Source organism: Cavia porcellus, unplaced genomic scaffold (genome assembly GCF_034190915.1).
Source record: "Cavia porcellus strain 051 isolate PalLab524CR breed Dunkin Hartley unplaced genomic scaffold, mCavPor4.1 scaffold_9, whole genome shotgun sequence".
Taxonomy (NCBI): Eukaryota; Metazoa; Chordata; class Mammalia; order Rodentia; family Caviidae; genus Cavia; species Cavia porcellus.
Window position 1 is genome coordinate 56,900,988 of NW_026947492.1, and position 17,686 is coordinate 56,918,673.

At 36.2% G+C, this 17,686-nt stretch overlaps 1 protein-coding gene and 1 pseudogene across 1 annotated transcript; both read right to left on the reverse strand.

Annotated features, from left to right (window-relative positions):
* Positions 1-9,885: 9,885 nt before the first annotated feature.
* Cavporv1r-ps617 (vomeronasal 1 receptor cavPorV1R-ps617 pseudogene) lies at positions 9,886-10,799 on the reverse strand (annotated as a pseudogene).
* A 5,435-nt stretch (positions 10,800-16,234) lies between these two features.
* On the reverse strand, positions 16,235-17,167 carry Cavporv1r605 (vomeronasal 1 receptor cavPorV1R605). The gene has a single exon (NM_001167461.1). It carries the CDS (start codon positions 17,165-17,167, stop codon positions 16,235-16,237), a length of 933 nt encoding a protein of 310 aa, NP_001160933.1.
* Positions 17,168-17,686: the final 519 nt, after the last annotated feature.

A 17,686-nucleotide genomic window follows, 5' to 3' on the forward strand; every position in this document is an offset into this window, starting at 1 on the left:
AGTATGATACTGGCTGTTGGTTTGTCATAGATGGCCTTTATTATGTTGAGGTAAAGACCATTTATTCCAATTTTCTGTAAGGTTCTTATCATAAATGAATGTTGTACCTTATCAAAAGCTTTTTCTGCATCTATAGAAATGATCATGTGATTCTTACTTTTGACTCTATTGATATGGTGGATTACATTTATTGATTTACGTATATTGAACCATCCTTGCATACCTGGAATGAATCCCACTTGGTCATGTTGTATAATCTTCTTGATGACTTGCTGCATCCTATTTGCCAATATTTTAATGAGGATCTTTGCATCTGTGTTCATTAGGGAGATTGGTCTGCAGTTCTCTTTTCAGTTGGGTCTTTCTCAGGTTTTGGTACTAGAGTAATATTTGCTTCCAGGAATGACTTAGGAAGGATTGCTTCCCTTTCAATTTCATTGAAGAGTTTGAGGAGTGTCGGCATTAGGTCCTCTTTGTATTTCTTGTAGAATTCTGCAGTGAATCCATCTGGGCCTGGGCTCTTCTTTGTAGGTAATGACTTAATTACATTTTCAATTTCATGAATAGAAATTGGGTTATTCAGCAGTTTTACTTCTTCTTGACCTAGCTTTGGTACTTCATATGCTTCTAGTAATCTGTCTATTTCTTTTGTGTTATCTAACCTTTGAGAGTAGAGGCTTTTGATATAGGTGTTGATGATCTTCTGTATTTCTATTGGGTCTGTAGTGATTTCAACTTTTTCATTCCTTATTGCATGAATTTGAGCTTTTTCTTTCCTTTTTTAAAAATAAGGTTGGCGAGGGGCTTATCAATTTTATTTATTCTTTCAAAGAACCAACTCTTTGATTCATTGATTCTTTGGAAAGTTTTCTTGGTCTCTATTGCGTTGGTTTCTCTCTGATTTTTATAATTTTTTCTCTTCTGTGGCTTTGGACTTGACTTGCTCTTCTTTTTCTTGCTGTTTGAGGTGTAGCATCAAGTTATCTATTTGTATGCGTTCTGTTTTCCTGATGTGGAAACTCAGTGCAATAAATTTTCCTCTCAGGACGGCTTTCATTGCATCCCACAAATTCCGGTAAGTTGTATTTGCATTTTCGTTTACTTATCGTATTGTTTAATTTCTTCATTAATTTCTCCTATGACCCACTGATTACTCAAGAGTGTGTTATTCAGTTTTCATGTGTTTGCGGGATTTTTGCAGTGTCTTTTATCATTAATTTCTAATTTATAGCGCTATGATCCAATAACATGCAAGGGATAATTTCAACACTTTTGCATTTATTTAAATATATTCTGTGAGCTAACATATGGTCTATTTTAGAGACCGACCCTCATACTCCTGAGAAGAATGTGAATTCTGATGTTGTTGAATGGAATATGCTGTATATGTCTATCAAGTCCATTTGTTCACAGGTGTGCTTCAGTTCTGTTATTTTTTTGCTGATTTTCTGTCTGGTTGATCTGTCCCTTGGTGCCAGTTGTGTGCTAAAGTCTCTTGTTACAATTTTGTTACTGATAATTTGATTTTTCATTTTTCTAACACTTTTTTAATATAACTGTGTGCTCTGGAATTTGGTGCATATATGTTTAAGACAGTTATCTCTTCCTCTTGAAATTTTGCCCAAACCATGATGTAGTGAGTTTCTTTATCTCTTCTGATCATTATTGGTTTAAAGTTCACATTGTCTGCAAGCAGAATAGCCACTCCTACTTTTTTTTTCTTTTTTGGATTCCTGTTGTGTGAAGCATTGTTTTTTATCCTTTGGCTTTCAGTCTGTGAATATCTTTTGGATTAGAGGTGTTTCTTGTAGACAGAATATGATTGGGTTTTGTTTCTTGATCCATTCTGCCAGTCTGTTTCTTTTAATTGGTGCATTGAGACCATTTACATTACTGGTTATAACTGTTATATGTCAGTTTATTATTGACATATTTTCTTTCTGCTGTTGCATCTTTATCTTTCTGTTCTGTTTCATTGTCTGCTTTGCTTTAATGGTTTTTTCCTAAGTGTATTGAAATTGTCTTTCAATATTCTTTGCAGGGTTGGCTTGGTGATCATGAAGTTCTTCAGCTGTTCTTTGTCATGGAAGTATCATATTTCTCCATCCATTTTGAAGGACAGTTTTTCAGGATACATCAGTCTAGGTCATTTTCCTTTAGGATCTGGAATACTTCACTCCATGTTTTCTTGACTTCATTGTGCTGAGAAGTCTGCTGTGATTCTGATTGTTTTTCCTATATAAGTGATCTGTCTTTTCTCTCTGACAGCTCTTAATATTCTATTCTTATGTTGGCTTTCTGGGATGGTGACTAGTATATGTCTGGGTGAACTTTTATTTTGTTTATGACTATTTGGAATTGTATATGCTTCGCTGACCCTGATGTCGGTTTCTGATCTCATGTTTGGGAAATTTTCAGCTATTATTTCTCTAAATATCCTCTTGACATCTTTTATGTTGTCTCCTTTTTCATTAATCCTTATAAATCTTATGTTGTTTTCCTTTGCGTCATCTTGCATTGTTGAATTGTTATTTCCTGTTTCCTTGTTATTTTTAAAAGATCTTTCCTTTCCTGTTCACTAGCTGCAATCTTGTCTCTGAGGCCTGAAATTCTATCTTTATTTTCATTGAGGTGGTTTTTATAGCTTTCAATGGAATTTTTGATTTCCTGTATATCTCTGTGCATCTGCTTTATCTATTCTGTGTGTTTCTTATATTGCTCATCCCGGGATTCTATCTTTTTATTTAGTTCCTCCAGTTGTTTAACTGTATCTTCTTTGGATATGTTCAGCATCTCCTTCATTTCTTCTTTTATGTAGGAGGTTATTTTTAGTTTGAATTCCTTTAAAGCTTCCCAGTGTTGCTTCTTTATTTCAGTTGCTATTGTGTCCAATATTTCAAGTCTTTGGCATAAATTTTCTTCTATGTACATTGCTCCTATAGTTTCTTTGAATGAGCTGAAGGGTTGAGATTGTAATTTGGTCTTTTGTTTTGTCATTTTCCTATATTTTTGTGTTTCAATTGTATCAAGTGTTATTCCAAGGCTTACCCAGGGTCTGTTGGAGATCGTTTTCTATGCCCTCAGCTCCTGGGACAATGGTCACCCAGCTCCCTGGATTGAGAGAGGGTCTCTGGGGATGGGGCAGCTGGCCTAAGCCCAGCCCCTGGAACTGATGGTGCCTGGTGACCCAAACTCCAGAGACTTCCAAGCACAACTGGGAGCTAGGCGGCTGTCCTAGCCCTGCCCATGACCCACTTCTCTGGGCCAGTGCCCCGGAATGTCTCAAAGTTCCCTCTCCAGGCTGAGTGGGTGGGGTCCCAAATTAGCTGGACTGGGGGGGTATGTGGAGCACTTACACCAGGCTGCCCATCTTCTGGAAACAATGGTACCCGCCTGCTTGCCTGCTCAGAACTCTGTCAAGTACTGCTAGGCACAGGGAAGCTACTGCAGTCCCTCCCAGGATGCTGCCACCCTGGTCTGCTGCCCAAGGAAGCCACAAGGATCCCTCTCCAGGCTGAGCGAGGGTCCCAAACTAGTTGAACTCAGGGGAAAGTGCATGGGGCGCTTACGCCAGGCCACCCAGCCTCTGGAACCCATGGCACCCGCCTGCTTGTCTGCTCAGAACTCCAGAGTCTGCCAAGCACTGCAGGGTGTGGGGAGGTTGCTGTAGGCTGGCCTAGGATGTGCCACACTGGTCTGGAGCACCAGGAAGCCACAAGGATCCCTCTCTGAGCAGAGCAGGGGATCCTAAATTAGTTGGACTCGGGAGAAAGTGCATAGGGCACTTAAGCAGCCCAGCCTCTGGAATCAATGGCACCCGCCCACTTGCCTACTCAGAACTCCAGAGTTCACCCCTACAAGTCCATCTTAAAACCTCTTGCTTTAAGTTCAGGATAAATTTAAGACAAACCTTCATTTAAGTATCTAGAAGTACTTATCAAATTTAAGTTCAGGATAAATTTAAGACAAACCTTCATTTAAGTATCTAGAAGTACTTATCAAAATAATAGTAATTTATAACTCCAAATGTGAAGAATTATTTAAAAAGTGTTACTCAGAAAATCAAAATCTGTGTGCTTATGAGGCTATTGAAGGTAACACACACAGTATATTTAATGACCTGACAGATGAGCATACAGAATTTTTGCTCCCTGAGTATTCAGCAGTTGTTTGATGGTGGAACTGGAGAGTCTTTATTTTTTTTAAAATTTTATTTAAAAGGAAAAAGAGAAAAAACAAAACAAAGCGGTGTAAGGGTACAAGTAATACAGAACTAAAAAAAAAAAAAAAAAAAAAAAAAAAAAAACCAGTAAGAAATCACCAGTTGATAGATTACATAGTATCATCTTAGAAATAGTTGCTCAAATCACAGTATCAAAGCATACAAAGTGGACATTCAAACAGTGAGACTGCAAACAGTTGTGTTCAATGATCCAACCAAAAACATTAATATGGTCAGCTATTTAACACCCTTAAACACACTTGCTGTTGTATCCTTTAGAGCTCTTTTTTCCCCTCTCTTTTACAACAAAATTTACACATTTTGGGTTTTATTACTCCTTAGTTCTTATTACTTTTTTGGGCGGGGAGAGAATAAAGTCAAATATGGCAAAACAAAGCTGTCAGTCAAAACCAAGGATAGACATAGCACATGATGTAAAACAGAGTACAAGGTTATCAACAATGGTTATCAACAATGTCTCTTGTTTCCTTAAAAAGAATTGTCTATCTCATTAGATATTATAAAGTTGAACAAAACAGTAGAGAACAAGACCAATAAAACTTAAGCATTGTAAACATTACAGGACTTCCAAAGGAGACAATAGTCAAACCAGAATGGAGAGTCTTTATTAATGAAATACATTTTTTGAATTTTCTTGTTATTGCTGGTTTTCTTTTTGGGAGACAGGGTCATGCTATGCAGTTCACGTTGCCCTTCCCTCCCTGGTGAGCCTGGTGTGGCCTAAAACTCACAACACTCCTCTTGGCTCAGCCTCTTAAGTATAAGTATTATAGGCATGCCACACTGTGCCCAGTTTAAGACGGTCTTTAAGGAGGGAAATGAGTGGCAGGATGAGTGACAAAGGCCATAGTAAAGGCAGTCTCTAACTTGCATGCAGTTTTAATGCAGTTTTAGCCTCAAGTTCTATTTGATTTCAAATTTAACAGCTGCGTGATTCAAATATGTGATCTTAGTTCACAACAGCAGGAGAGAAGCAACAGAAAATTCACATCAATAATGCCTTAGATGTCAATTATATATGTATAAGTGACTATTATAATCATTTAATATTTTACTAGTATTAATAAAAGACAGTGAAAACATTTAGATCTCCAACAATTCAGATATGTGAATAACCACAAAGCAGCAGAATACAACAAATACTAAAGAAATACCAAGAATTCATGAAAATCATAAAATGGAAATATAAATTTGGAATCATGAACTTCAAAAAACAGTGCATGAGTTCTAGTTTTTCTGTGATTAAACCTATACCCCATATTAATTTCAGCAAAAGCTTTTGATAATTGTTTGATAAGAACCTACTTGAGACCCTGAAAAATAAAGAATACACCATAGAACAAATATGAACACATGCAGATGGGTCCTACACAGCTGTCTCTTTTCCATTTATTTTTTCTCACATGAACTCTCCTGACATGTGTAATTCAAACCATGTCATTCTGAGCAGAGGAAAGAACATAATGGGCCTATGAGCATGTACATGTCTATAAAAGAACCCCAGAGAGCAGACAGTCAGACAAGACTTCTCCAAGTCTGTGTATGTGTAACCTCAACTGAGGTGTCATTAACTGAGATGTTCAGGAGCCAGATCTAAATAAGCTGAGCTTGAACATACAGAAATACAACATCAAAAAAAATCTACCCCTAGTAAGGCAAACAGAACATTATGAATTCTAGAAGGAAAAGACTGAGTCAAATAGAATTTCTAATTTTAATTATTTCAGAATCAATGATCTGTTAATACAGTAGTAGTATTGGTTTTATTTTCAAACAAAGTAATATTAAAATTTGATATATATCTTATAATAGTACAAAAGTAGTGCAAGTATAGTTGTGAATATTCATTATCTGGCTTTCAAAACAAATGGTAAGACTTTCAACTTAAGTTATAATTTGTCTATCACTACCTCTATTTTGCATCTATACCAAATTTATCTGTTTTAGAAAACTATATAACCTTACAAGGGAACAGAAGCAAAACTTGTTAGCCTTCTTTTTACATGCCATTATTGGTAAATCATGCCTGTGGAATGAAGATCATAATAATACTACTTTATGTAATTTGTAGTTTTTCTTTATTCTCATACAATGAATTACTTATATGTCCCAGACACTGAAATACTTCATATGTCACTTAGTAAGTTTGTAAAGTCATCCATTTTTTTTATCCAGCATTTCTGTCCTTTTAAAATTTTTTTTAAAAATACAAAAAGTGGAACTGAAATGAAATGTATATCTGCAACATACAATTCAATAAATATCACCATAAATAACAGAAGTGAAACTATGAACACAATAACATGACAGTTTCTTCTGCACATTTGTAATGCCTCTTCTATTTGGTCTATTCTCAATAACCAGTGATATACATAATGTTCTTTAGAGTTTGAAACATCATGAGATTTCTAGTTCTTAAAAGCAACATTGAAATTGGAAAACTGTGTTTCCTTAGGGAAATATACTGTTAAATCACCTAGGACATTCTTATCAGGAACATGTATCAAGAAAATATGTTTAACAGAAAGAGCACAGTTATGTATATTTCAATATTCAGTGCCATTTCAAAGCACTTGTTTGTTTTCAGAGAAATTATCCATTTTTTTATTTCTGAAAAGAATAAAGCCAAATGAGAAAAAAAATGGGATCATTCAAAACAAAAGGATGGACACAGTACATAATTTAAAACCACAATACAAGGTGATCTACAATCCCACAAGGGAAAATTGCTACATCTACATGATGTGTCTTGTTATCTTCAATAAAATTGCCCCATCATTAGGTAAAATAAAATTGAGCATAGCAGTACAGAACAAGATCAATAAAAAAAACATTGGAGAGATTATAAGATTTCAAAAGAGAACAATGGTCAAACCAGAATGGGCATCATAGTGGATCTTATTGTCTTCAGAGTAATTACGTATACTCTCAGATTTGATATCTTCAAACATAACAGATTTGAATAAAATCAGTCAAGACAAGACAGTAATTGAATAAGACAGACTCAGATAAAATCAGTCAAAACAAGGCAGTGAAAGCAATACAGGGTTTCAGATTAAGTTATTAGGAAATTTAAAAAGGTTACTGGAGTATATTCTGCTATTTTTGGAATAGCTGTCCATGCCTTCAAATCTTGAACAAGTAGACAAACTGGAACAGAAAACAACCAAACTAAACAGAGCAATGAAAACAATATGGGTTTCAAATTATGAACAAGATTACCAATGTCCTCTGGCTTCCCTATTTAGACAATTCCTACACTTTTACTTTCCCAGGGTGCACTGTACATTTTGTATCCCACTAACTCCTTTAGTTTTTAGATTAGGGAGGCAGCCCACTATTTACCTAATTGGTTCTGAAACTTTTTACCCCTGATCTTGGACTCAAGTTGTATCCATTTACAAAAGCCTCAAGGTTTTCCTTCCTTATAGCTGAGTAGTTCTCCATTGTATAAAAGTGTTATGTATTTCCACCCAATCTGCCGCTGATGGGTGAGCTACCCCCACTTTTTTCTGGTTCCCTGTCACATAGAGCATTATTTTCTTGTCTTTGACTTTCAGTCTATAAATCCCCATTCATGTTAAATGTATTTCTTATATAAAGCATATTAATGGGCCCTATCTTCTGATCCACTCTGCCTGTATTTCTTTTTATTGGTAAATTGAGGCTATCTATATTAGTGATTATGGCCAACATTCTCTACCTCATCTCTGCCATGCTACTTTTCTGCCAATGGTTGTCTACTTTTCCCCTTCATTCCACTGTCTTCCCTGTTCAGTGAGCCCCCTCTGCCACTGTTCATGAAACCATGGTCTTTTCTCTCTCTTTTTCTAAAATATCCATCAGTATTTTTTTAGGGTTGATTTGGTGGTCATGAACTCCGCCAATTCCTCTTTGTCATGGAAACATCTTGTTTCTCCATTAATTTTGAGAGATAGTTTTGCAGGGCACATCAATCTGGGTTGGAGGATACTTTCTTTCAGGGCTTGGAATACTTTGCTCCAAGCTCTTTTGATTTGATGGCTTGTGTCAAGAAGTCTGTCATGATTCTGATGGGTTTTCCTTTACAGGTGATCTGTTTCTTTTCTCTGACAGCTTTTAATATTCTGTTCTTGGGTTGAGTTCCTGGGGTCTTGATTATTATATGTCTGGGTGTGGATCTATTTTGGTTATAGCTGGCTGGAATTCTGTATGCCTCATATATTTGGATATTTCCTTTACTTATGCTTGGGAAGTTTTCTTTAATTATTTCTGTATCTAGCCTTTGTATTTCATTTGTGTTTACTCCTGATTCTTCACTCACGTTTGTATTCTTAATTATATCTCCTCTTGCCATCTTCTACCCTTTGTATTGTTACTTTTTGTTGGTTTTTAAGAGATCTTTCCTTTCATGATCACACGTTGCCAACCTGTCTTTGAAGTTTGATAGTTTATCTTTAGTTTCTTTCAAGCAGTTATTCTAGCTTTCAGTGGGGTCTTAAATTTCTTGGTAATCTCTTTGAATCTGTTTTAAGTATGTTAAATTTTTAAAATATTCTTCATCGAAGATGTCTCTCATTTTTTAATGGCCCCCCATTCTTCCATCTGTGTTTTCTTGAGAGTTACTTAGCATTTATTTCTTATGTCTCTTATGTACTTGCTTTACTTGTATTGGTAGTTTAGTTTTGAGTTCCTTTATAGTGTCATGCAGATAATTCTTTTTGTCAGGTGCTGCTTTTTCAGACACCACAGGAGTGCAACCCCTGATCTCTTCTGTGTTTACCTCCTCTTAGCCAGTACTGTTTGGGTTGGGGGTTGGAGACTTCCTTTTGTTTCTTCTTCTTGCCATGTTTCTGGTTTCTTCCAGATAGGTGGATAATGGGGGTACCAAGCACTTCCTGTATTGGCTACAATTACTCTGAAGCATGCTAGCTAGGGATTGCTGCCCTCCCCAGTCTGCTGATGAGCACTGAGGGACAAGCAGGGGTGGGGCAGGCTGGGTCCTCCCTTCTGAGCTGGTCAACCACTGGGAGTAATTACCATGTTAGTGTGTGCTGCATAGATAGGGCCAGTTAAAGATAGCTTCAGGGGAACTTTGGTCTTGGCTATTGAATCTTGCATGGGGGCTGGACTCAGTCCAAGCAATTCTCACCAGTTTTCTCTGTGCTAGGAGTGGCTGACTGAAGCCACTGCAATTCTGGTTCTGGACTTATCCTGCCCAACTCCAAAATGTCTCCTGATCAATCACCCACTCGCATGGGAGGACTGAATTCCCAGCACTCACCACAAGCAGATCTCCGAGCCACTGTTGTTCTCCACTCCACTGCTCCCCTCTGCAACCATGTCCTCCCACTGAGGTCTTTGGGCTCACCAACCCCCAACCTCACCACAACCTCATGTCTTCAGATTCCAGGGGCATTTTATGCATGATGGAACTGGCTCTGTTGAGAGTGCATCTGGCTACATGATTTTCCATTTTTTTTGTTCTTGTTTTCCCTTTCATTGCTTCCTGAGTTGAGAAGATCTATCTCTTTCCATCAGGTCTTCACCAAGAAGCTTTATTTCAGCATCTGAACTGTTTCTCTCAGAAAAGCTCTTGATTTCTCTGCTTATTATCCACCATCTTCCTGCTATGCCAAAATTATTCATTATGAAGGAAAAGATCATTTAATGTCTCTCCTCAACATAAATACGAAGCACTTGATCATTCGTCTTTCACTACTGATGAGAAACAAAGCACTCCCTGTAACACAGCCAATGTCAACTAGCATCAGGACCCAATGATGAAGTGGGCCAGTGTTTCACATAATTGAGCATGTGGGCCAGATAGCACAAACCAAATTGTACAAAGCAATGAAAAACTCAAAGGCAGCAAAAACAGTCTTGATGTTCTTTGCTCTAGAGACGATTTTGGATACTGGCTTTTCCTGTGAGCCTGTTGATAATGCCTTCTATATACTAGAGAATCACCATGTACCCACTTGAGAGCATCATTGGCTCTATGCAGGAGAAGTACTTGAAAGCCACTGGTAACAAAATATATACTTAAGGAAAGAACTAATGATAAAAAAGAGCAGGATTTAGTAGGAAACATAAAACTGTGTGAGGTCACAGTAGGAGGGGCAACAATGGAAATTAAGACTAGACCACTGTTGAAAATATTGAAGACTCATAAAAAGAGAAGCCAACCCAGGTTCTGATGCACAGATTTCTGTTTGAACTTTGTCAAACAGGATCTTCTGGGGCTGAGAGTGATGACCTGGAGGATGCTCAGCAGGCAGGTGGTACAGATGGCGAGGTCCTGCATTAATCTAATCAACTAGATAACAGATGTCTATATGATATCATCCCACAGAGTGTCTATCACTATGAACCTCACACTTAGGAGAATTACTGTATGATTAAGTGCCAGATGACCAACAGTCAGATCAGTAAGGTTAGACCTGTGCTTCAGAAGGAGTGAATGACCATGAAACAAAATCAGGAGCATGTGGGCAATGATTCCAATGCAGATTTTAAAGGAAGCCATGTGTGTTATGCCAATGAGAGTGGGAAATCTGTTTTCATTTATGTTCATAGGACAAAAATACTAGAGAATACATTTGAAGAGACAAGAGCAGAAAATTTCCAATCTCAAAAAATTACTTCTTTCTTTATCAACTTCAACTAAAACTATACCTCCATCAAAATATTCAGATTCACCCCAATGGGTCATTTTCCCACTCACATAATCAAGGGAAACTCACATTCTCTAGGATATTTCTGGGCTCTTGGTCTGTTCTACCATCTCCCAAACATGGCTAGATTCTGGGTCTTTCCAGCTCCCAATTACCTCTGTGCAACAATCATATTATGGAAAGTGTTGTAATACTTTTGATTCACTTTTAATTTTCAAACTGCAATGCTATATTTATGCTTTTTATGGGCATTCACTTAATCAATAAGCTATGGTTTCATTACATGATGTACGCAGAAATAATAAGAATAGTTTAATCTAAAAATCTAGCTATCTCAGTTACTTATGGATCACACACTGTCACGAAATACAGAATCTGAAACTGAGATTTGGTAGTTCATGTTTATAGAAATTTTTCCATTTGCTCGGTGTTTCTACCCTATGTCCATATGATTTTCAAAGAGATTTTCAAAGTAGGTGTTCATGATTTTTAAATTTTCATTGGATCTGTAGTAATTTCCCTCTTTTCTGTTCTTATTGCATGGATTTGATTTTTTCTTTCTATATATTTTTAAGGTTGAGTAGAGATTTATGAATTTTGTTTACTCTCTCAAAAAACCAGCTCTTTGGTTCATTAATTCTTTCCAATTTTTATTTCAGTTGCATTAATTTCTGCTCTAATCTTTACAATTTCCTCTCTTCAATGAGCTTTGGGTTTGACTTGCTTATCCTTTTCTAGAAGCTTGAGGTGTAGCATTAGGTGGTTTAATTATGCTTGTTCCATTTTTTTGATGTGACAATTTATTGCTATATATTTCTGTTTTAAGACTGCTTTCATTGCATTCCATAGGATACAGTATGTTGTGTCTGCATTTTCATTGTGTTGCAGGTATTGTTTTATTTCTTCTTTGATTTCTTCTGCTTCCCACTGGTTGTTCAGAAGGTTGTTATTTAATTTCCACGTATTTTTGCAGGTTTTGAATCCTTTTCTGCCATTGATTTCCAATTTTAGTGCACTATGGTCAGATATTATGCATGGGATAATTTCACTCTCTTTGCATTTACTGCAGAATGTTTTGTGAGTTAATATATGGTCAATTTTGGAGAATGTTCCATGTACAGCTGAGAAGAATGTGTATTCTGATGTGATTAGGTGTAACACTCTGCAAACATCCACTCAGTCCATTTGTTCACAGGTATGATTCAGTTCTGTTATTTCTTTGTTGACTTTTTGTCTAGTTGTTCTAGCTCTTTATGACAAGGAGTGTTAAGGTCTCCTATTACAATTGTGTTCTTGTGTATTTGATTTTCATGTCCGTTAACATTTGCCTTGTATAGTTGGGTTCTCATGTATTTGGTGCACATATGTTTATAATTGTTAGTTCTTCCTATTGTAGTTTTCCACGTAAAATATGTGATGGCCTTCTTTATCTCTTTTAATCATTTTTGGTTTGAAGGTCACTGTCTGCAAACAGAATAGCTATCCCTGCTTTTTTCTGGGTTCCTGTTGCATGGAGTACTGTTTTCCATCCTTTGACTTTTACTCTATGAGTTTCTTTTTGAGTCAGAAGTGTTTCTTGTATACAGCCTATTGAGGGGTCCTGCCTCTTGATCCATTCTGTCAACCTGTTTCTTTTGACAGGTGAATTGAGCCAATTTACATTTATGGATGTCATTTACATGCACTGGCTTGACTTTGCCATATTGTGTTTCTGTTGTTGGTTTCCAACTTTCCTCAATTGTTTAATTTTTTATCCAGCCTGGTAGTTTCTTTCTGTTGTTTTTCTGGAGATTATGATCATTTTTTTTTCTCTTTCTAACATGTCTTTCAATACTTTTTCTAGCGTTGGTTTGGTAGATATTAATTTCTTCAGTTGTTCTTTGTCATGGAAGTATCTTGTTTCTGCATTAAACTTGAAAGATAGTTTCACTGGATATATCAGTCTGGGTTGAAAATTGTTTTCTTATAGGGCTTGAAATACTTCACTCCAAGCTTTTCTTAACCTGAAGATTTGTGCTGAGAAGTCTGCCGTGATTCTGAGAAGTCTTTCCTTGACAGGTGAATTGTGTTTTTTCTCTAATATCTTTCAGTATTCTATTTTTATGCTGCATGTCTGAGATCTTAATTATTATATATATGGGTGTAGATTTATGTTGGTTATTACTGTTTGGCATTCTAAATATCTCACTTATTTGTATATCATATTTTTCCAATATTTGAGAAATTATCTGCTTTTACTTCTGTGAATAGCTTAGCTATGTCCTTTGTGTTATCTCCTGCATCCTCATTGATGTCTATTGATGTACATTGTTTCTCTTAGCATCATCTTGAAGCTGCTGCAATGTCATTTCATGCTGTTCTGTTATTTTTAAAAGTTCTATTCTTTCCAGATCACTAATTGTGATCCTGTCCTCAAGGTCTGAAATTTTATCCTCAGCTTCATTTAAAAGACTTTGCCAGCTTTTAATAGAATTTTTGTTTCTTGGATGTCTCTTTGAGTTTGTTTCATGAATTCTGATTATTATGTATATTGTTCATTCAAGGTTTCAATCAGTTTCCCATGCTCCTATACTTTTTTAAAAATCTATTTTTTTCTAGTTGAACTTAGCAATTCTTTTACTAATGTTGGTATTTCTGTCTTTACATGAAAAAAAATTTCTAATTTGATTTCCTCCATAGCCTTATGGAGTTTTTTTTAAAAATTTTACTTAATATCTTTTCAGATATTTCTGGAGTGTTACTTTTGAAGTCCCTTATTTCAATGTCTCCTGTACTTGCTCCTGAATGGACTATATGTTTGAGATTGCATTTTGCTTTTTTTCATTTTGCCATTTTCCCTTTTGAGGTTATTATTTGATCCTTCAATCCCACTAGTGTCAACTGTTGGTAGTGTGTATCTTAGGGTCCTACTGTAAGACTGATGTTTGTCCAATTCCTGGGTCCCACAGTGAAGAGGTGGACCATTCACCTGAATTTTCTCTGCAGGCACTGTTGGGTGAATTCAATATTCTTCCTAGGCTGACAAGTCTAGGAGTATTGATGAAAATTAACCTTAAGTTCCTGCTGTTATTATGTCTTAAAGTTATTCATAATCACCAGATCTCCCTATTGATACTGTTCATCTTAGGTGATACTGTGTCTCTGGGTGTTTCATAGGCCCTTTTAATTTTCCCCAGGTTGGGGGAGACCTTATTGCCACCTTCCTCCACCTACCTGATGTTTTCTCTGTGTCAAGGAAGGACTCATGCGCCCTTTTGCCAAACTTGCTAATGGCCTACTTCTTGAGAGAGCTTTGCTATTGCTCCTGTTTACCCTCTGAAGGTGGCGAACTCTATTCCTATTTTAAGGGCAAACTCAGCTCACTGAGAGAAGCCTGCTGAGTTCTTCTGTTTAGATGAGCGGTTACTGAGTCTCCCCTCGATGCAGCACAGTTAATACACTGCAATGTAAAGTGCTGGGAGGAGGTGTGGGATCCGAAGATCAACAATAGTACTAAGTTCAGAAGGTGGAGAGAGTCCCCAATGGTAGCAGTGGGACTATTTGGGCATGCACTACTGGCTGGAATTCCTGGGTCTTGCAAGGTGGTTTGTCGGGGTGGCAGGGGTCACAGGAGTGGCCTGGTATGGCTCGGCCCTGAGTGCACAGCTGGCCCCACCTTTTTGTTTCTTTAATACTCCTCACGTTCATATAACATATGTGATTATATTTCTTTAATACTCCTCATGTTCATATAACATATGTGATCATATAACATATGTGATTATTAACATATGTGTTCATATAACATATGGGATAGAAGATCTAATTTTTTCAATGACTTCTATTAACACTATCTTTGTAGGTCTCAAAAATATTTATTCATATATTCTTGACAAAAATCCAAGATGTATTGCACGGTATTTTCTCTTTCACTCTTACCTGCTCTAAAGAACGTAGATCAGATATTTAATTTTGTGAAATTTGAAATCAAGCTTGGCTTAAGGAAAACTTGTGTTATTACAATAGGAAAGTTGGAGAAGTCTATTCCTTATGTCCTTTGTCAGTTGTCATGAAAGCTATTTCTTTCCATGAAATTATACTTATTTTGGAACCTCAATTCCATCACACAGATCCTGATGACTTAATCAGATTTTTGGAATTCTGTACTCAGGCCTAATAAGGCACATACAAAAATTATGTTGAGGATCTCTGTTTGCTGCATTGGCAGTGCAGCATTTGATTTGTTTTAGATGCTGGATTTAAAATGCTTGATTTCCTTTTGGTGTTATAAACACTCACAGAGATTTCAATCAATATATGTTCTTATGTGTACAGAATTTAGAGCAAGAGGTTTTACCATTGATAGTTTATAATACCATCTACAGTAACTACAATTCACATCATGTGTTTTTAATAAAAAAGGTTCCCAGATGCATGTCACACATGTTAGAAAAAAAGTGATTTTGAGAAATTCTGGATTTGGCTTGTACATGATCTCTGTTGCTTATAAAATTCTGTTAAAACAAGAAAAATAGTAGCTTTGATTTTTTTTCAAAATGAAATACTAAAATTTGATGTTTAATTTGTAATATTATCAAAATGCTAAAAGAATTGTTTTGAGTATTGATTGATTTGGTTTACACACAAAAATAAACGCCAAAACCTTGAAATTGTTTTTGGCCTATCACTATCAACTTTCATTTCGTGTTTACTATCTGTATTTTTAAAAAGGGTATGTAAGTTTAGCAAGAGATCAGAAAAGAAACTTCTTATACTTATTAGATTATGTGCTATTATTAAATTATTTTAAAAGTATGAACACCACAATTTTCCTTAATGAAATTTATGATTTTTCAATCATAATACAAAACAGTGATTAAAATTATGCCACACAAAATTACTTATATGATCAGACCTTAGGATACACCATGTACTGTTCAATAAGGCTTTAACAGCATTAAACTTTTTATCCATATTTATTGTTGAATTTTTACAATAAAGTTGTTTTGTTGTAACAAATTAAACATATATGATAAACATACAAAGCAATAAACATCACAATACAGAGCACACATGATCCTATGATTAAATTTTTCCTTCAATTTGGTTTATTCTCAAAAATAATTGATATGCATAATGTTCTTTACAGTTCAAAAACAGATGAGAGTTCTAGTTCTTAACAGTACATTCTTTATGGTGTGTGTGTGTGTGTGTGTGTGTGTGTGTGTGTGTGGTTTCTCTGTGGTGTGTGGTGTGTATTTCAATCTGATAATGTAAACTGCGCACTACCACTTTGACCCTTAGTAATCCGGTCTGATATCAGACCTGGACAAATTATCCATTGCTAAGTAAAAAATCATTTACTGTCTATCCTGAATATGAATATGAAGCTCTTGATAAACTGTCTTTCACTACTGATGAGCACCAAAGGACAGATTGTGGCATAGCCATTGCCAACTAGCATCAGGACACAGTGGCGAATTTGGTCATGGCTCCTCATGATTGAGTACATGGAATGGAAAACACAGTCCAGAGAGTAAAAAATGATAAAAAAACTCATGAGCAACAAAATAGTCCATATAGCCCTTTTTTCTGGGGATGCTTTTGGAGACAGGCTGGTGCTATGTAGATACTGGGATTGTTTTTTATGTTTGCATAGGAGAATCACCATGTACCCACTTGAGAGAACCATGAGCCCTATACAGGACACGTAGTTGAAAGTCATTAGTGAAAAAAATATATACTTGAGGAAAGGATTAATGGGCAAAAGGGAGCAGGATTTACTAAGAAATATAAGACCATGTGAGGTCACAGTGGGAGTGGCAACAGTGGAAATTAAGATTCGACCACTATTGAACATATTGAAGACCCAAAAAAAGAGAAAGCCATACAGGTTGTGATGGAGAGATTTCCGCTTGAGTTTTGCCACACAGGAGCTTCTGGGGCTGACAGTGATGGCCTGGAGGACACTCAGCAGACAGGTGCTGCAGATGGAGAGGTCCCGCATCAAACTATTCAAATACATGATAGATGTACATGAGATTACATCCTTGAAAGTCCAATATCCGAAAGTGTCTATAGCTATGAAACTCACAGTTATGAGCATCACTATGTGAATAAGAGCCAAGTGACCAATAGTCAGATCTATAGGCTTAGACTTGTGCTCCAAAAGGAATGTGAGGACATGTAAGATAAGCAGGAACATGTTGGCAATGATCCCAATGGTGATTTCAAAGAAAACCAAGTGTTGGATGCCAATGACACTAGAAAATGTGCTGTTTATATTCATCTTTATGGGAGAAGAAATGTACACATGTATCTGAGGAGAAAAGTTGGACAATTACTTACCATAAATATTACCTCTTTCTTCATCAATCACAAACAACAGTGTATGTTCATCAAATTGTATATGTTCTCCCCAGTGTGTCACTTTTCCACTCCTGTATTCAGGGCCAATGCAAATCCTCCAGAGTGCTTCTATGTTTTCTCTCTCTCCCATACTTCCTGGTCATGTTTTGATTATGGGTCTCCTTGGCCTCCTAATTACCTTTGTATAAAAATTCTCATACTATACAAAGTGTTTTCATGATTTAGTCATACCCTTAATTTTCAAAGTTCACTGCTTTATTTGGCCTTATATGTGCTGCGACTTATTAAATGTGTTAAACACTGCTAAGATGATGTGCCCTGAAAAAATGTTATTTTTATCTAACTATCTACCTCTCTCTGCTGTTTATGGATCATACATTATCACAAAAGGCAAATTCTTATATAGTCTACTATTTTTGTAAATAAATTACATACAATT